General features: G+C 38.2%; 1 protein-coding gene across 11 annotated transcripts in view; it reads left to right on the top strand.

The window, feature by feature from the left end:
- myo9aa (myosin IXAa) overlaps window positions 1–20777 on the top strand; it is a 151854-nt gene that overhangs the window by 108762 nt on the left and 22315 nt on the right. For 10 of the 11 annotated variants that reach the window (XM_088074946.1, XM_042491017.2, XM_042491047.2 and 7 more), the window contains 10 exons: window positions 410–531; window positions 2737–2878; window positions 3709–3904; window positions 6262–6381; window positions 8796–8871; window positions 15020–15160; window positions 15648–15687; window positions 15787–15909; window positions 18028–18108; window positions 18324–18434. In XM_088074946.1, the coding sequence (XP_087931072.1) occupies window positions 410–531; window positions 2737–2878; window positions 3709–3904; window positions 6262–6381; window positions 8796–8871; window positions 15020–15160; window positions 15648–15687; window positions 15787–15909; window positions 18028–18108; window positions 18324–18434 (1152 nt within the window). The remainder of the gene's footprint in view (window positions 1–409; window positions 532–2736; window positions 2879–3708; window positions 3905–6261; window positions 6382–8795; window positions 8872–15019; window positions 15161–15647; window positions 15688–15786; window positions 15910–18027; window positions 18109–18323; window positions 18435–20777) is intronic. The other variant, XM_042491039.2, reaches the window with a different exon arrangement.

Here is a 20777-nt window from a genome sequence, read left to right as displayed (position 1 = left end):
TATAGCCCGGGAAGACGACATGAAAGCAGCCATACAAACATTGTTGCTTTGATTGAAAAATGTAAAATGGCTCAGCCCGCATAAGACCATTTGTTTGTTTTTGATGGCACGTTGATAATTAATATTTTTATGGGTATCTAGAGTCTTTTTCCAGACTTTAAGACTCTTGCTCTGCATGTCTTCTTTTTCCAACTGCTTAAAAAATATTATTTTTTAATCTGGAAATGAAGAAATAAGACATGTTGCATTGTTCTTGTACAGTAGGAGCTGCCAACATGGTCGCTTCATTGCAAGAAATGCATTAAAAAAAATCAACAGTTCCTAGAAAAAACAATGCTTGTAAGCAAGTTATTATTATTGAAGGTATCGCTAACACGGAGCTGCTTGTTTGCATTGTGTGTTCCTGCAGGAGGAGTACAGGGCAGAGGGCATCAGCTGGCATAACATCGACTACATTGACAACACAGGCTGCATCAACCTGATCAGCAAGAAGCCCACAGCGCTGTTCCACTTACTGGATGAAGAGTGCAAGTGAGTCTTTCCACCTGTCTGACTGAGAAAACTAATTGTGTATCCTGTGAGGTAAGCCGTCAAGTGCCTCTGGCAGGTTAAAACAAACTTGGCAGCCGTCCTGACAGTTGAGACACACGCAATGTAGCTTCAATATCCTTTATTTTATTTCAGCAGGAGGCCTTTGTTGGATGTTACTCTGCTCCCTCTCTCTGCTTTGCACCTGTCTTACTTTATACCGACAAAAAAGCAAACGAAAAAAATGTAATTCAGCATCAATGAACCATATAACACAACTGTTTGCTACAGCGTCATATATATGTGTTTACTTAAAAACTGAAGAAAAAAGACCAACCTACCGTGAAAGGGGTTGATTGTATTGACCAAGCCACGGTGTTGTCACCCAACTCTTTTGCCTTGCAGAGCTTTTGAGTCATTATTTTACTCAGCACCAAATTGCAGACAGACTAAGACAACTCACTGGTGAAAAAAGATGGATATTTACCTTCTGAAGACCAAGATAGAGATAAAAAGAAATCAAGGGAGAATGTAGGGCTGAACCTGACTGAGAATTATGTCAGTTTTGAAAGTTTAAATGTTGTTCGGTGGGATGTTCAAGTTAACAGCAACATTCATGTAAAACAAAACAAAAACAAGTTAGCCCTTTGAGCTTATGCATATAAACTGTATTTTCTGCTGACACTAGAAATCAAGCAAAAGCTAGAGGCTGCATCATATTAAGTTGTTGTGAACTGTAAATTTGCCACTTCTAAGCAAAAGGGATAAAATAATGTTATATCAGAGCCTGACCAGCAACGACTCTCTTTGTCCAGGCAGCTTCCTCCGTCGCACTCAGACTTACTCTGGGTCTGCAGCTGCCTATACAGCAGAGCAGCATGAAAGTGAAGACGAATCACTGTGCAGCAAATCTGGGGGCCAAAATGTCCCAGGATGCTCACTGAACACTGACTGACAAAAAGAAAAGAAAAGAAAAGAAAACAACTGCTCGACTTGATTTAAATCTCAGTCAACTGAAAGGTTTCCCAATGACGATTCAGATCTCCGACTCTCAGGGGGGCAGCCCAAGGAGAATGCATATCGGCTGTCATTTGTCAAGTGGCCTTAAACTCCAAATGAATGCTAACATTTCTCCACGTCTGATGAGTGATGCACACATGCCACCTATTTAAGCAAAATTCAGAGCTTTAAATCCATCTAAACAGACTTAAACAAGCTTTATGCTGGCTGCAAAACATAAATTGTTTTCAGCACTCAGTTTTTTGAGGTTTCACAAGAGAAACTGACAGTGAAGTAAAGCTCGTGTTACTATAAATATGATTAAATGTGATTTTTAATCTGGTTTTGTCTTGACATAAGTGAATGAAAAATCAAATTGACCCACTGCCAATTTTGCAGTTCTGCAAGATATAGAAATATTGTCATATTTCAAACAAAAGCATCTGACTTGTGTTAAATGTGCATGTTTTTAGACTTATATAATCCCTGTAATGTCTTTAAAATACCATAAAATGGAGTAGAGCAGAATGTAAACCCTTTAAAGTGCAGGTTAAATTTAATCCTTTCAGGTTCAAGACTGTAATGTGACTATTTTTACTAACAGTATTTCCTGCTTTATTCCCCCTTCTTCTCCGTTTGGACACTGAATCAAATTCCTCCCACTCGGAAAAGCTGGAAAGCTCCGAGTCTTTCGGCTGTGTTGTTTTCATAGCTCAGTTTTCACCCCGATCCAAAAAACCCCCGGTGTCTCATTCTTCCCCTCTTCTCTTCCTGTGAGCTGTTGATTTTCTGCAGAATCGCTGGCTCTTGATATTAAAGAACTGGAGGGAAATCTGAGCCGAGATCAGCTTTAAGTGATAATCCTCAACCTGTGGCGTCAGAGGATAAAATGTCAGAACTGGTTACAGATCAGATAACTCGCCACGTTTCCAGTCGTCCACAATGAGATCTGTTGTAGTAACTGTTGTTGTGACTGATGGAAAAGTCTTTGATTTTGTTCTTTGTGGACGATTTGATGACGATTGTGTCAAACATAATCAGTGTCATTTATACTCCAGCATTCATGACGTATTTTGGAGCTTTAAACAAGTGCATCTGGAGGGTGATTTCCCCAGCAGAGCTCCTTTCTCGATGTGTTTTAATATTTGAAATAAATGAAAAAACCTGCTGTTCCTTAAATGAAACTCTTCTGTCCTTTTTTTATTTCAGTTTCCCTCAAGCCACCAACCAGACTTTGTTGGATAAGTTCAAGCGGCAGCATGAGGGGAACAGCTACATCGAGTTCCCTGCTGTCATGGAGCCCGCCTTCATCATCCGACACTACGCCGGCAAGGTCAAGTACGGGGTCAAGGTCAGTGTTCATTCGTCGCTTCCACACCGAGTCGGTGATTTGACAAAGAGAAGTATGACTTTGGGGGTTTTTTTAGATTTTCTTGTTGGAGGGAAAGTTTTTGTTTTCCTCACATATTCACACACTTCAATGTCAAAACCAGTTAAAAATGTTTTTAAAAAAAACAAAACTAAAAATCAGCCACAAATCTTTGATTCATGTTGTTAATAATTTTTTTTTAATTTTTTTTTTTATACATTTTCTTTATTTGGTTTTACTTACTAGCAACAGTCACAGTCATCTTTGGTTAGATACTTTTACAGAATGAACTATTTTTCTAGTTTTTTACAGTGTAGACACAAAAAAACATAGCACATGGAGTGTTTTGCTTTTGATATAAATTAATAACATTAAAGAGATGAATTAACAATTTTAAATAAAAAAAAAATAAGTCTCTAGGGAATATACTCTTTCCACTTCTTCCATATCATAACTGGACTTTAGGAGTATTCATTTTGTCTGTAGGCTACAGCACAACAAAGTAAGAAGTAACAACAATAAACACAATTTTAAAAAGACAAAAAATAAAAAATAAATGCATAGTCTACTTAGTTACTAAGGGTAGAAGCCCAAATATCAAGTGAGAATGACTAAATCACTAAGATTTGCAAGTCAAATTCAACAGGCGGGAAAAATGCTCTGCTCTGCATGACTGTATTTATTTTTTATTTGGACATCTGTTAATGTGCGGACCTCAGGAAGATGAGCAACTGCTTCACAGAATAAGACAAATAAATAGAGAAATAATACCATTGACTTTCATTGTCTATCTTTGTTACACAAACACACAGGATTTCAGGGAGAAGAACACAGACCACATGCGACCGGACATCGTGGCTTTATTGAAGAGCAGCAAGAACGCCTTCATCTGCGGGCTGATGGGTATCGACCCGTCGGCCACTTTCCGCTGGGCGGTTCTCCGAGCCTACTTCAGGGCCCTGGTGGCTTTCAGAGAGGCTGGGAAGAGACACACGCAGAAAAAGACCGGTGAGAAACTCCACTTATATGCACGTTATAGCAGGGAGGCAGAGTATGATTTGATATAGGAGATGGAAGGGGAAATATTTTCTAAGCTAAGAAAGTCAAAGACATGTCATTAACACTTTTATATTATTTTTATTGTGTTAAGGCATTAATTGATGTTTAAACTGTGATTATTAATTTATATCACTTTACAGCTTTCAGTGATTGATTATCTTAGAATAAATATTCAAAATGATGAAAATCTGTGCTCATTGTAGTTTATGTCAGAGCAGCACAAAATAATTTATAAAGGACATTTGACTTTACTGAATGGCATGTGATAACAAGTACTTTTTAGTGTGGCAAGAGTAATGATAAACTACAAAACTACTAAATCTGCAAAGGCAAATAATGTTTATTTTATTATTTGCCTCCTCTTGATATTTTTTTAAGCTCTCACTTTATTGGCTCAAAAAGAAGAAAACTAAGCACAAACAAAGAACAAATGGGCTCAGTTTAAACGGCATGAAATTTCAAATATGATTTTTCAGTTTTTCCCGCCATGCACGGTACTGTGTGCTCACATGCCACGCAGTTACGATTTAGTCCTCTTCATTCATTGTAGTTTGCTTTATCTCCGCCATATTTTGTGTCTCAGCAGTCACTGTTGTGTAGTATGTGTGCATATAGTGCTGGTAGTGCTGCCGTGTATTTACAGTAGCTCTTTGCTTTGTCTCCCTCAGCTTTGGCTTTCTACGAATGCCTTCTTTTCCCTGTAGATAGAGTTGATATGCAGTAGATATTACAATCAGATGTTCTTTCAGCACTGCCGTAGTTTGAATCAGCTCTGCACCCTCTTGATCCTCCCACACATTAAGTTCTACATCTAGATGTTGTTATGCAAAAAAAGAAATATTATACCTTCATAGATATCTTTTAGAAATCCTTCTAACTGAACTATAAAGATATCAGTTACCCAAGGGGACTTGATACATGTCTTCTAAAACATTTCTGCAAAATGAAAACTCTTTGATACATGTATTTTTATTGTTTTCATGGGCTAATGTTTAAAGGTCCAGTGTGTAGGATTGAGGAGGATATTTTGGTTGAAACAGATAAAATAAGCGTGTTTTTTTTGGTGTATAATCACTATATATCACAAACTAAATTTGTTGCATTTTCCATTACCTTAGAAAAAGCTGTTTATATCTACAAAGGGAGAGGGTCCTTGTTCCGAGTCCACGTTTTCGCACTGCAGCTTTTTTACAGTCGCCCAAAACATAAAAATCAAACACTGGCTCTAGATAGGGCTGTTCGCATTCCTGCATCAGCAACCATAGTTGGCAACCAATCAGTTACAAGCTGAACAGTGCCAGAAAAACAGATTATTTATGTGAAACTGCTGTATTCAGTGATTTTTACCGCTTTAAATCAGCGGGTCTGTTTTTCCTTTTTGGAGAACAGGAGGCCTTGGTCGATAAATTGGCTCCTGGTTAAAACTTCCTGAACATCTGGAGCTTAAGTCAGCAGAGAAAAAATGAGCCAAACAGCATTGAAAAAACACTGATTTTAAATGTGAAACTGCTTTTTTGTTTGTTTGTTTGTTTGTTTTTATCGGTTTAATATACTGGGTCCATTTGTTTTGGAGCTTAAGAGACCTCTGTGGATAATTCAGCTCCTGGTCAAAACCTCCTAAACATCTGGATCTTGAATTACCAGAGAAAAAACTTAGCATGTATTAGCAAGTACTGGGCTACAGGCCCATCTGCAACAAGCCAAACAGCAAAGGAAAAAGACTAATTTGTAACAAAAATGCTTCATTCTGGGTTTTTACCAGTTTTAGTAACTTAGGCCATATGATCTGGAGAGGAATAGACCTGTGGATAATTCGGCTTCCGGTAAAAGCCTCCTAAACAATAAACATTGAAGTAATCGTAACCAGGAGCTGACACTTGGCTCATGCAAGAAGTTTCAGCTGGTTGCAATCTGCATCCTCACCACTAGATACCACTAAATCCTACAGACTTCACCTTTAAGTTAAATTACCTTAAAATACTCCCACCTTGTCGAAGCGGACAAAGACTGTAAAATCAGTTTACAGAAAAACTTCTAGAAGACACTGTATGAAAGAGCCTTTGGGGGGCAAACACCCGCTCACAGAACTATAATGACAAACATCCTACTGCTGCAGTTTTGAATGTCAATCATCTTCTCTCCAGAAGTCTTGCACAGGTATCTCTCCAGTAGACGACTGCATCTCTTGATCTCTTCCTTTTCGCTGTCTAATCTCTCATTTCTCTCTCTCTCTCTCTGTTTCCCCCCTTCTCTTTCCTTGTGTATTTTTTTGCTCTCTTGTTTTTCTTTTGTTTTGCTTCTCCAAGGGCATGATGACGCTGCTCCCTGTGCAGTTTTGAAAAGTGTGGATAGTTTTAGCTTTCTGCAGCACCCTGTGCATCAGAGAAGCTTAGAGATCCTGCAGAGATGCAAAGAGGAGAAGTACAGTAAGGCTGCCAATACAACAATAACTCCTCCTTACTTTCATGTTAGACCATGACCTGGGGAAACTGTAGGGACGAGGCTGACCAACATCATCAATTTTACTGCACTGTGCTGCAGCCAAAGTCAAGCCAGAAGAGATCAAAATAATTTAAACTTAAAGAGAAAAGTTTTTGTTTTCTGCTTCATGATTTGAGCTCTTATTTTCTATCATTAGACTAGATGCTTGTTGGTCTCCGCTCCCTCTGTCTCCCTCCTCCCTCTTTCTCACGCACCTGCATGCATTTGTTCTTTGTCTCGTCTTGCATGTAGTTCTTGTCTTGCATGCTTCAGCCATTCTATCACTTACACTGTGCTAGTAAAAGGCTAGCAGAGAAATGCATGCTTGTATTGCTCTATCTGCTAATTCTGGTCTGGGGAAATGACACCTCGAGGCATCCATCACTTTTTTATTTATCACACAGACACACTTTTATGTCCAGTCTTGTGTGTTGGGCAGTGGGTAAGGTTGCTCGTCCACCACAGCACACGTCTAATATCAACCAACTTCACCTGTCACTAATTCACATAAGCTGGTGATGGTGATAGAAAAACAGAGTTGTTTTAAGACGTCACTAACTTGCTCACAGGTAGCTTTTACATGCGGTGCGGGAACACACAGCCAACCGACCTCACACACTTCTCTCAAAGGTCACTTTTCCTTTGCAAACATTTCACCACACTCAGATGTGTTTGTGTCTTTTTGTTTTGTGCCACCCTGCAGCTCCTGATGAGAATGAAAATGTTGTACATAGTGATGAAACTGAAAACGGTATACTGTTAATAAAATGCTCTCAGATTATTATTATTTTTTTAAGTAGGCAAAAACACACTGTAGATTTCCCTGATTTCCCATCACTTTGATTGATTGGTTGGTTCAGAGGGAATGCTTGTGTCTGCCAGCAGCTGTAGGCTTATCACTACCTGAGTCATCACACTGTAGTAATGTAACAAGGAAACCTTAAAGGTTCAGTAGGTAACTTTTATAAAATATTTGTTTGTCATTTTTGCCAAAACTGTCAGTATATCCTGACAGTAGTACTTAAGAGAGATAATCTGTGTAAAAACCCTCCTAATGTTCCTAATGGTATTTGCAAGAGTCCACCATCAACCAATCAGAACTAGGAGAAGTCCCCCAATGCTGAGAAACAACCACCAGCAATGAAAAAATAACCCATCCTATGCCAACAAGAGCGTACACATAAACTGTAGAGGACTGACAACAAAAAGCAAACTAAAAAGAGTTAAAACATCCCAGTCGCTAGAAGAAAACACTGGCATTATACGTTTCTGCAAAACATTACATTCAGATGTTTCATACGCAACATTTCAGTGTTTCTAGATTGAGATAGAATATGAGCTAACTTTGTCAAGGGGTAGAGGGGATGCTCACGACGCCAGCAAATTTGCACACCACTTAATGAAGCACAAACTACAAAGCCAGTTACGTTTTAGCATATCATTGTTGTGTTTTAATCAGCGTTTTAGGCACCACATTGGGTGTTCTGTAGTGACCCACTGCTGTGTTTTCAGTGGCTTTATTATCGCCAAACTTGGGTGTTTTTCTACCAGTGATAACGACACTTTATTACTCATTTTTTGCAGATTTGGGGTAATTCTTTGTTAAGGTGCTCATTTTCATCTTTGCATTTGCTTAGGTTTCAAAGGGTTAACTGAGTGAGAGCGTGTGCAGGGGAAGGGGGCTGTGCAGAGTGCACAAACAGTGACTGACACAGCTTTAGAGACTCCCCCTCGCTCTGATTGGTTGTTTGCTCAGGTGCTGTGGATTCTTCCAAAGGACATTAGGAGCACAAGGAGGATTCAGAGCAACAAGACTATTTGTCTCATGTACTACTGTCAGGATATAGAGGCACTTTCAGCAAATATGACAAAATGTTATTTTTTTTTAGAAAAAGTTACCAACTGTAACTTCAAGTAAACAAAGTTTTACTTCAGATACTTGGTGACTGCCTGCTTCACCTCATTAGGCAATTGGGAAAATGTGTTTGAATATTGGTATTTTTTATATCAAATCAAGGTTTTAAGCAAACCTCCAGCACAGACTAAACTAAATAACTCTTCAGTACCATCTTCTGTAATTCGACACTAACAAAAGCCACTCCCTTTTAACCTCACAGATCTTTGTTTCAGTATTAAATCATCTGCAGCAGACTATATTTACAATGAAAAGACACATAACACTCACTGCAATAACACTGGAGTGTCACATGGGTTTTTCCTTGGAAAGGGTTTGAAGGATTTTAGTGTTTGTCTTTATGTCCATTGTGAGTGTGTGTGTGTGTGTGTGTGTGTCTGTGTGTGTGTCTGTGTGTGTTTTTGTGTTCTTTCACACGATGCCAACCTGTCTGTTCGTGATCAGGTGTGACCAGGAAGAGTCCACGCACACCGCTGTCAGACCTTCAGGGAAGCAACACCATCAACGAGAAGTCACCACGGTAAGAGTCTATGCTGTGAGATTTGTTGTAAATGTGTTTTTTTTAAAGCTTCCTAACACTTGAGTGATGTGTTGGGAAGCTTAACTTACATGTTAAAAGCAACACAGTTCAAAGCTTGCGACTGCATTCAGAAGATACCACAGATATGCAGGAGCTGGACGCACATGGCACCTTTATATATGTGTCACAACAAAACATTATAAGCTTCATAAAGGTAGTATTTCTTGCAGGAGTATTGTATTAGATCACATTACAATGCTTAGTTATTTATTTGTCCATCACATATATATATATAAATTAATATTGGGGCACATTAAAGGAAAATTGGCGTTTTCCACCATTTCTATTCACGTAAATAATGTTTTAAATCCAAGCTGATAATGATCGTACATTTATGTTCACATTCATGAACATAATTTGAAAGATTATTGATTTCTTACGTATTTATTTATATCTAGGCTATTATAATTTTCCATATATATTTACATATATTAGTTGAGAGATTTTATTTTTATTTTCCAGTTTCCCTTTTTGCATTATTTACTAGGGTTGAACTGAATACTCAGATAAAATGAGTATCGTCGGGATGAAATGTGTCAATCAGTAATATGTGTAGAGAGGAAAATTCTAAATTTGTAGTAGTTGTGCACCAGTTCTTACTCTTGTGATCAAAAATGATCTGAAACTCAATCCTGAGATCTTTCTGTAAATAGTTTTCTCATGAATTATAAATATTGCAACTTCTGATCACCCCGTATTAATTTCAGAATTAAAATAGTCTGGTTGCCACGCCCATTTAAACCCACCTCAATTATAAACTGAACTACAGATACAGATAATGTACTCGCTCATGCCTAATATTTACTCCTCATTTTGCCTTTTTTTGACAAGAAGACAAGTAAAACACAGCGATATCGGACAAAAATACACTGGACAGATATTATTGATATTTATGTGGTCTGTTCTTCATGATTCAGTTAAGCAGTACTGGGTAGAATTAACTTCTCCGAAACCTTTTGTTTGCTTATTTGTTTTTTCCCTGGCATTTTCTGCCTTGATTAGACAATTCAAAGAGGTAATGAGGGGAGAGAGAAATGGGGAAAAACCTGCAACAAAGGTCCCCAGTGCCTCAAACCAGGAATGTTGTGGTTCATTATCTTCACCTCGAGACCTCCAGGACATCTTAAAAACATAGTATTTGATCTCACATAAACATTACAAAGAGCTCTGGAACAAGTAGTTGTCAGATGCTCTATTCTTTAAATAAAATCTGCTCTTAATAATCATGTAAAGATATTAACCTCAGGGCGTTGAAACAGACGTGGCGTGGCTTAAAAAACAAGGCTGACTGTGCTGTGACCCCAGTCGTTGCTCTCATGCCACCCCACTGAGACCCCGGTCCACCACCTCCTCTAATTAGCTGTAGACCGTGAGATTAGCGGCCCACGACAGCGAGCGGTGGCACAGATTGACTCGCACAAGACGGCTTTTGTTACACAGGAGCTCAGTCTGGGGCTGTTAAAACCCCTCCTTAATGTGATTTGCAACCTCTGCCCTCCCTCGCTGTCTCTTTCTCTCACTCACACACACTCATCCTCGACACTCTGAGAGCACTAAACCCAGCACAGCTGCTTCCTCCGTGATGTAAAGTCTGAGCTATGCATCGGAGACGAGTGCCCGGAGAGTGATAAATATTAAGTCCCTACAGGGTGCTTGTCGGCTGGACAGAGCAGCGGGACAGTGCAGTGCTTTATGGGCCTCTCAGACAGAAGGTGGAGATAAACAGTCACTACAAGAAGCGTATTGTACCATCACAGTTTACTGAGATCAATTATCAGCTGGGGAGAAATTCTTTCTCATCTTCTTTATATAGTGGGCCAGATGCAAACTAAAGATTTGTGCTTAGTCTTTAGTACACGCTGAGGTGTCAAATATTATTTTTTTAATTTGGTCAATAAACCCTAAAACACCTGAGGTCACATAAAGATATTGCATAAACTCAGAAATAAAAATAAATCCAGAAACTTTGATTTACACTTACATGTTGGAGCTTTGTGGAGCTTCTGCCGTAATTTATAATACTGTAATGCAATGCAGGCGTATGGGTAGTACAAATCATATGCATCTGCATCTTCAGGGAGTGTGCAGAATTACCCCAGACTGCGATAAAGATAGCAGTGTACTGGCTGTGTGTTAGAGAAGCATCCTCTGGGTCTCTTTCGTGGCGTCCATAGAGAGAAAACCAATGGAGAAAAGTCACACCTCTGTTGGTGTTTTATTACACTTGCCTTCTATTTGTGGCTTGCATATACAATGTATTTCAGACTCAAAACACAGGATTTTTGATCTCACCAAAAAAAAAAAAAAATAACAGTTTAAGGGATAATTATTTATTATTTCAAAACCAGAATCAGCTTTACAGACCAACTAAGATGCACAAAGAATTTGACTCCGCTTTCCAGCTTTTTAGCTACTTAACAGAACTGGAGCCATGTGAGGCTGAGCTTTGAACACACTGCTAATGTCAGCACGATAATGCTCATGAACCTGCTGACATGCTGATGTAATGCAGGTGTAAAGTTCATCATGTTAACTATTTAAATTTTATAAATTCAACAAAACAGACACACAAATTTGGTAAAAACAAATAAAAAAAAAGAATTGAAGAAATTAAAATTATGACCTGATATCGGCTAGGAGTGGGGAAAAATTATTACAAAAACATTACAAAAGCATGCACATCCAGGTAATAAACAGTAGGTGCTGGACGAGAATATGCAAGAGACCGAAAAACAGAGTCTGCATATTAAAATATGCCCACGCAAATATTTAAATGAATTACCACCGAGGAGACGTTTCATAAGAACAATTCAATTAAACATTTTTTGGGAGCATAGTCTAGTGTGCAGACTCTTTTATTGTCTCTTGGAAAAAATGATATGGCATAGTATTGTGATTTTGGGTAGCAATATTGTATTAATATGCAGACGCCAGGTAACTATATTTTGGTTATATAAATGATTGTTGAACTTTTGTTGGTATACCAGAATGATGAAATCAATTGTGTTTTCGTTCCATTACATGTGTTTTTCTGCAGTAAAAAAATGATTGAAGTGAGATAACTGGAAAGAAAACTTTATTGTAGTAGATAAAACAGATGTATTTCCATAATTTACAGTTGAATATATTGCAATTTATGTTATCACAATAAGTCATCATATTGTACAACATTCAAAGAGGCAGTTATATTATATTATAATTTAAGTAGCAAAATAATATGGTGTCATGGGGCCTCTAGTCATTCCAACTCCTAAGTTTTGGTGCTAGATGAAAAGCTGGGAGGATACATCCTCTTAGGACCTTGAATGTCACCAAATTTCTGGACCAAAGTGGTGGAGCAACAGTCATTACCATCTCTAGAGGCTAAAAACATTTCCAAGAGCAAATGTTGGTGCTTCTTATGCACAGAACAAGCTGAACACAGTGAACACACAGAGGGCTGTGGTTATTTTTAATGCCAACACTGCAGTGAAACGGGCACAAGCGACTTTTTTAAAAAGCATATTTATGTATTTCAGCATTGGAAAATCACTTTCAAGTCAAACAGCTGTCCCTGCACCAAAAAGCTGCCGCACCAAACAGCTCAACCTTTTCATCCTCTCTGTGTGTGCTGTGTGTTTGTACTGCTTTCATTTCCAGTAGCGATTAAAACGTCTCCACACGCTCACGTCCCGCCACGCTTCTCTCTTTCAATGATTCAGCCTCCTGCTAATAGCACAGCATGAGGAACCAAACACATCTCGATTCTGTCGTCTGTGTGTCATAGTGAGCGGTGTGTAACTCATCAGGAGAAGTTCTTGTAAATATGTCAATTAAAGTAGCGGAAGCAAAATTAAGCACTTCAGTGGATCTGAAGAGCTGAACCCTTAGGACCCACTTTAATGTTACACACACTTCATGCACACATTCGTGCACAAAATGCACCTATCAAAATCAAGCAAAAAATATTATACTTTATTATAATTTTCTACTTTCATTGAGTTAGTTTTTTTCACCAACATCAGTCCTAATCATAAATATAAAATATTTCTTTTTTGATTTAAACCTTCAAATGCCAGGTTTTTGTCACGATGTGACTATGTTTTAGATTTATTTTAAAAACACAAAAAAATTAATTATCAATGTATGACATGCTGAGTAGATTAGCAGCAACATTGATTTTATTCTTTTTTTTTTTTTGCAGTAAAAAATACTCACTGCTCTACACATAAAATGCGCTTTTTCAAAATCAGGCTGTAAAAATATTAAACATTCATATGATTTTCTACTTCCATTGATTTTATTTTTAACCAACATCTGTCCTAATTATAAATATCAAATATTCATTATTTTTTTTAGAATTCTAACCCTATCAGTGCCGGGTTTTTGTCATGATGCCACAATGTTTTTAGATTTAAAAAAAAAAACACAGTAAAATGAATTATTTTCAGTATACTACAAGTAAATTTAGAATTTTTTTTAAAAATTAAAAAATTAAAACAATTTTTTTTTTTGAAAATAGCTTGTATTTTGTCCGTATACCAAATCTGGAAAAAAATGACATCATCAGGTGAAAAATTGTAAACGTTACAAATTCTGAGGTAAAAGCCCAGAATTACACCCAGAAATAATACAACGCATGTTTTTATGCTTTGATGGCTGTGGGATCAAAAATCGTGGTTTGGATGGGTTTCAATGGCACTTTGTTTTCACTTAACATGAATGCAACAACCCTGTTCATTGTATTTTAAACTTATTGGCTGGAAATTGCAAGATTAAAACAAATAATACACAATGTTGCCAAAATGTATGCCATATGGTGAACACAGTCAAAATTATCGAAGATGAAGAGTGTGTAAATGCATCAAACAGTCCCTAAGGGTTAATGATAGATAATTCTTGCCTCAGCTGTTCTCTGATTCACAACAATGATGCTGCAGATTGTTGGCTTTCCTCTTCTCGTCCTCTCCTTCAGGCTGAAATAGTTCAGCCTGGTTAATGGTTTTAACCATGACCTGACCGCTGCTGTTTGTGTTTGTCTTCTGGGCAGGTGGTGAGGTTTCACCTTGAGGCCTGAGGTTTAAACCCTTTGAGGCTTCAGTAAACTGTGTCGAATCATGTGTGAGGTGAATTCCTCCCTATGAGGGAGAAAACATGGAAGCTTACTGCCCCTGCTGGTCACATTCCTTCAGGGAGGAAAAAATAAGCTCCCCTTCAGATACAAAACACAAGCCACTGTTTGATATTACTTAAAATTATGCATAAGTTACACTTCTCTAAATTTAATCTACATCTGTGAGTTAGCAGTGTGTCGTGGTCAAGATTTCTGAACTTTTTTTATGCTTGACATTATGTTTGAAACCTGACACACACTGATAAAACCAGACTCTCTGACAAAAAAAATGTAAGGATGTTCATGATTTTTGTCAATTACCGTCTCTTTTCTGTGAAAAAATATCTGTTAACAATAGATGAGGCTGACAAATATGATCCTAAAAGCCAATATACAGTCTTAAGAGCAGAGAAAAACACCAGTATGGTGTTAGATTGTGACTGACACTGTGTCGTTTATGTTTCATGTGTCATCATTCACTTTTTGTATTTCACTGCTTAGATTTGCTATATTTATTTTACATAATTGTGGCTCCAAGCTCGACATAAAAACAAAACTCACAAATATACCTATTTTATTATATTTGCAATTTAGCCTTGGAGATCTGGCCTTTATGTTGACTTTATGTGTTGTGTGTGCACTAATAGTCAAACACATACAATCGCTGTAAAATGCACGTGCTTCTCTTGCAGTAAATGTTTTTAGGATTTTTTCTTCCTCTGTTGTAGTCGGTGTTTGTTTGACAGACTCCATGCAAGCAGTTTACAAATACGAAATAAACAGCTTAAAGTAAATTTAATAACAATAATAAAAAGAAATAACTGTTGAAATTATTATTTTTTAATTCTTTTACACAATAACAAAATCTGCCAAAATAAGAGGGTGAGGTTCTGTTTGCTTTAAAAGTGTCATGTAATATAAACATTCCTATTTTAAGGTAAACATAATGCATGAAGGCTTTTTTAAAATTATTTTGTGTGTCCGTTTTGTTGAAAGGAGTTCCCCGGGCCTCGGCTGGAATGGGCGTGTGGGTCGTCTGAGACGTTTGTCCTCCGGAAGCTCCACCACAGAAGAAGATGGCATCTTTGTCAACTCGGCCAGCAGCAAACTCCTTGAGCGAGCCCACGACATCCTCATGTCAGTAACATACACATCCGTAGTCACTGTAATTCTTCAAACTCCATTTAAAATTAGATTTATCCTCCTCATTGTAGTGTATTTTCTAAAAATTAAGATGCTGTTTAGTGGTTTTGTTTGTGCTTTCTTTCTGATTCTACGATGAAAATTTTAAAAATCTGTTTTTTATTCTACTGTTATTTGTTATGTTGGTCAGTAGTGTAGCCTCAAGGCGTCCTTAAAACTGAAAGAGATCAAACTCAGTGTCAGAAAACATTCCTACAGCTCCAAAGGTGCTGTTGTAGCTGACCTCTGACCTCTGATCTCTGTGCAGGGGAGCAAGTGAACAGAGAATTTCCCCACAGGCGATGAATAAAGTCCCACTTTATTGACACCAGTATGACCCGCTTGTAAAGAATTTGTGGAATTATTTAACGTATTGTTGAGCTTTGACTTACAAACTTACTTGCTGAACTAACTTTTGTGTATTTATTTTTTTTATTTACAGGAGGAACAAAAACTACAAATCAAAGCCGGTTCTTCCGAAGGTAGAGTCCAGGATGTCTTTGATTTATCATAGAGTCATAGATTTTAATATAGTGTTACATTATTAACATTATAAACGGACTCTGACTTCACTCCTGCAGCATTTACTGAACGTCAAGTCACTGAAGTACCTCAGCAACCTGACGCTTCACGACCGCATCACCAAGTCCCTGCTTCACCTCCACAAGAAGAAGAAACCACCCAGCATCAGCGCGCAGTTCCAGGTCAGCCACACACACACACACACACACACACACACACACACACACACACACACACACACACACACACACACACACACACACACACACACACACACACACACACACACACACACACACACACACACACACACACACAGCCGGTAGCTCACTGCAGAGCTCGATGATTTGCCATTCAGTGCTGTCAGTGTAAAAACAACACGATTAACCCGAGCTGCACTGAGGAATCTCCCTCCAGCTGTGAATATGATAAAAACAAGGTGTGTCATTTTTCCAGCCGTCCGTGGGTGGAAACAACCTTCCATTTTTCCGCTTGGTCCAAAACTCCCACTGTCCACTCTCTTATCCCTGTGTTTGTTTCATAATGTGTGTGAAGTCTGTTACGTAGTTCACACACCCACCCAAAAGTCTTAAATGTATGACATCGTGTCTGGGAATTTAATACAAAAAACGAAATAAGTGTCTCATAAAAGTTAACTTTTGGTTCGGTGAGAAAGTACAGCTACTGATGCACTCTTTTGAAATTCCCCACCAAGTAGAAGGAGATGAGACCAAAGACTGCATAAAACAGGGTTCCCACAGGGACTAAATTAAATCAAGGCCTTTAAAGCTGTTGAAAATGGGGATTTTTTTTTTTGCAAATATCCAATATACCTATATATATCAATTCATTCGATCGATAATTGATACCAATGTGTATATATTCACTTTTTTTCGCACCTTTATTTTGTTAATCATCAGGTCTCTTCTGTGGAATTAACATCATGTTTTGCATACTCTTTGCACACCAGCAGATAGAGATATAAAACACAGTGCTTTTCACTGTATGAAGTATTCGTTCATTGTGCAAAATGAGAAAAAATACTTCAACTTATGGTTTATGTTTTGTACATTTTCACTTTGTCAATTAAAAATATACATACTGTTTTGTGATATCAACAGAAATTAGCATGTTGGCTGATTCTATTGTTTCTTTTTTTTCTTACTTTATTTTTTCCAAAAGAACATTGAAATACAGTTAAACACTGGAGAATGTACAAACAGTTGGTCAGCTTTGTATTTCTACAAGCAAATGCACTGATGGACATATAAGTCAGCTCATATGGTAAATATGCCGTGATCATTTTGTGAGTTCACATTAACAGTCCATCTTTCCCAGTTCTGCAGGGAATTATCATCAATTCCGATATTTGATTTTAAAGCCCATATCTGCTGATACCAATGACGTACAGATGTTATTGTGCATCCCTAGTTGAAAATAGATGCAAAATAGACATGGGTCATTGAAAGTGTTTCAGTTCATACATTTGGTGCAAGTGGCCATTAGAAAAATTGCAGCTTTTGGCACTTCTGCACCGGCTTCAGTTCTCAGCCCCAGAGGTTTCCACTTGGATGAGACCTGAGAACGAACATATTCCATTAAAACTGATGAAAACAAAGAGGACAACTGTAAATTGTTGGTGCTCTGCTCTTTGTTTGAGCATGAGATAAATGACACTGACAGCTGCCATTAAGATTCAGAATAATTTGCTCAAAAATGTCTCTCATTTGCAGCCAGTAACACACACCAGCTCAGAAAAACTTTAAACAACCCCAAAACATTTTTATTTTGGTCCTGACTTCTTTGAACGTGAACTCAGTGCTCTGGCTGTTGGAGGTAGAGATGAGTGCCGAGGCCTCTCTGGCAGGCAGCCCTGGCCCCAGTGTGTGGATGACTTCACTTCCCACATCCTGTGCTGCGCTGATTGCTTTAATCTCCCATGGAGGAGGAGGAGACCGAATACCTCCTGCCACTGAATTATCACACACACACGCTGACACAACATGTGCATTTGTTTACACACACACACACACACACACACAATTGCACATGGAAATACTGCACACATGGCTTTTTTTCCGTGGACATGTTGGTTTTATTTATGATCGCAGGCCGTGACTTTAATCTTGCAACAAAGAGTTTTACTTACAGATGAAGCGACAGTTATTCACAGCTGAAAGATCCGCCACCTGTCTGTCAAACAGCTGTGGAGCAACACCAGCAGTGTGCCTCTACATGCGCCTTTATATCCCACGCTTTGTGTTAAGTCTGACCTCTTGTTATTGTTTCTTTTTCTGCAGGCCTCTCTCAATAAGCTAATGGAGACTCTAGGTCAGTCTGAGCCTTATTTTGTCAAGTGCATCCGTTCCAATGCTGAGAAGGTACAGTATGCTCGCTCCAGACTTTGGCCACTTTGACTGTTTTGATTTCGTTTTCAAAGCATTTTTCATTTCCTTTTGAAGTTTGAACTTCTCTAAAGCTGTTTATCATCCCCCCGTCCCTTCTTCTCCTCTGTAACCTCTACCGCCTGTCGCTTTTCCTTTTTCTGTCATTTTCTCTTCTCCTCTCCTCGATTATCTTTTTTTCTCTTTCTCAGCTGCCCTTACGCTTTAATGATAATCTGGTGCTGAGGCAGCTGCGTTACACTGGTATGCTGGAGACTGTGCGCATCCGACAGTCGGGCTACAATGTCAAGTACACTTTCAAGGTAACACACACACACGTACACCTTGAAGATAGTCTAGTCTTTACAGGAACACTTCACCCACAAAATCATTAATATGAATTATTAATTATTTGTATATCGACTACTCGCTCCTTGTTATGATTTATGCATGAAGAAAACTGTGTTTCTTGCACGCCTCCGCAGTGAACAGAAAATCCCAAAACTGAGAAAATTCTTGATAAACTGAAGTCCTGGGGTCCACATTTAACAACAGTAAAACCCATATCAAAACATCTGATTACCAACTCTCTCACAACTCCTGCAGTATAATCCAAGTCTCATTTATCCAGTCATGTTCTCAGAACTTCCCAAACACAAGCGTTTTTGCAAAAACCTTATTCACTTATTGTTCAAAACCCTTCCACAGTAGAAGTTTCGAACATGAACAAATAGTGTGCCTGCTCTCATTATGCCAATATTACGGATTTAGCAAAAATGCAACGTTTGCTAACAGATATTTTGATAGTTTGGCTGTTTTTAAACATGGCCCCCTTTCACTCCAATTCTTCAGTAATGTTCTTTGTTCGTCCTGAAGGCATGTCAGGGAAAACAAAGTTTTCACAACAAATTCAATGAAAAATGGAGTGAGTGGTCACTTACATAACTTTGTGTTTAACCCTTTGAAGCTTGGATCGATATCACTTGTCTTGTGCTGTGTTCAGACGTCTTCCATATAAACCTTCAAAAATCAGAGTAAACTGTTTGCAGTCTTTTGAAAACATGGGCAAAAATGGCAATGAGCAACTTGGCAAGAACTGTTCTCGAAATTGTAAGAAATTACTAGATTTGAAAAATCATTTTCTAAAAAAGCAAGCGAAAATTGTCCAAAAAGAAGAGTCAAAGAAGGAAATACTCAAGACAACATTTTGAATAATTTAAATGTGCAGGCGTTGCAATAAATATGGTCAATTCTATTTAGATAAAAGATATTTTTAAATGAGTTTTGAGCGTGATTAAGGAAGATGATGACTGACGGACCTCTAAATTTAATGAGAAATTCGTATTAAACATGACCAGTAAACTGACCATTCTGTGTAAAATTGGTGGAGTTTCCCTTTAATAGACAGTGCTATCAGTTTCCTGAGAGCTATAACAGACCCGCTTCATTCACTATTCTTTGTCTAGAGATTCCAAGTATCCTGTTATCCATGAAGCAAACACTCGATAAGCCAAATGGTGAAAAGAGTTGAGCAGCAGATCGCATTAACATGTTCCCTCTGCGCGGGCGTGTGCAGACCAGAACACCGATGCACTATCAATCTCACTGCTAACGTCCCGAAACTTAAACGACACTCAGGTTTCCACGAGTTTCTCTGCCAGCGATGAATTCATCTCCAGGAAACATGTCGCTGATGCTGTTTGAGCCACGGGTTCATTGTGTGTTGTGTCGAGGGAATTATGGGGGACGTGAGGTGGCAGCCATCTTAACCACGCTGGCTCTCGAAAGAATGACGTCAACCCTGTGAGAAATACTGTATGACTAATAAAACAGATCGGGTTTTAATGCAGATTGGAAGTGAGTTTTTGGACAGAAAACGTTCGGGAGTGGCTGACTTCCACTCCAGTTTTCTCTGACATTAGTTTCCAGTTTGTGGTCTTGAATGTTCATTTGTGCCAGTCATGTCACGTCAAGGTTTCAGCTAAAGATTAAGTCACTGCGCTTTAGTTTATACAGGAGTCACTTCACCAGATCATAATGTATTTTTTTTCATGGTGGTATCCACCACAGCTGCACAGATAGTTTGGGTTCTGTTTAATGTGCGTCTGAGACACTGGCTGCCTCCCAAAATTCACTCAAAAAGAACCGAATTTAATTTATGACACTCAAACCATTAAAAATGAGTCATTTCAGCAGCAGTGACTCTGTTCAGAAACAATGTCCCAGGATAATACACAGACCCCAGTTTCACTATTTTTAACTTGACTAGAAAATTGCAGCAGTGGAAAGTAACCAAATACTGAAGTATGGCACTTACATATGAATGTGGAGATACTTGTACTTTACTATATATCTAATGAATGCTATCAGAATGGGGATACTTCTACTGCACTACATTATAGAGGTAAAAATTGAACTTTAATCCCCACTACATTTATCTGACAGCTATATTTACTAGTTACTCTTAAGATTAAGATTTTACAATAAAAATGTGATAATCTCATAAAATTTATTGTACTGCAAAAAAGTTAAACCAGTGATTTCAGACCTTTTGGTGACTGACTGCTTACAAAAAACATTATCTAGTCATGCTTCAGATGTTTAAAGTTTCCATCTAAATGTATAAATGGAAATTTTCAGCAGATCAGCAAAAGAAATGCGATTTA

Source organism: Plectropomus leopardus, chromosome 1 (assembly GCF_026936395.1).
Source record: "Plectropomus leopardus strain MGB_pleo_1.0 chromosome 1, ASM2693639v1, whole genome shotgun sequence".
In the NCBI taxonomy this organism is placed as follows: Eukaryota; Metazoa; Chordata; class Actinopteri; order Perciformes; family Serranidae; genus Plectropomus; species Plectropomus leopardus.
The sequence above is the reverse complement of the archived record's forward strand: the minus strand, read 5'-3'. Positions and strand labels throughout refer to the sequence as shown.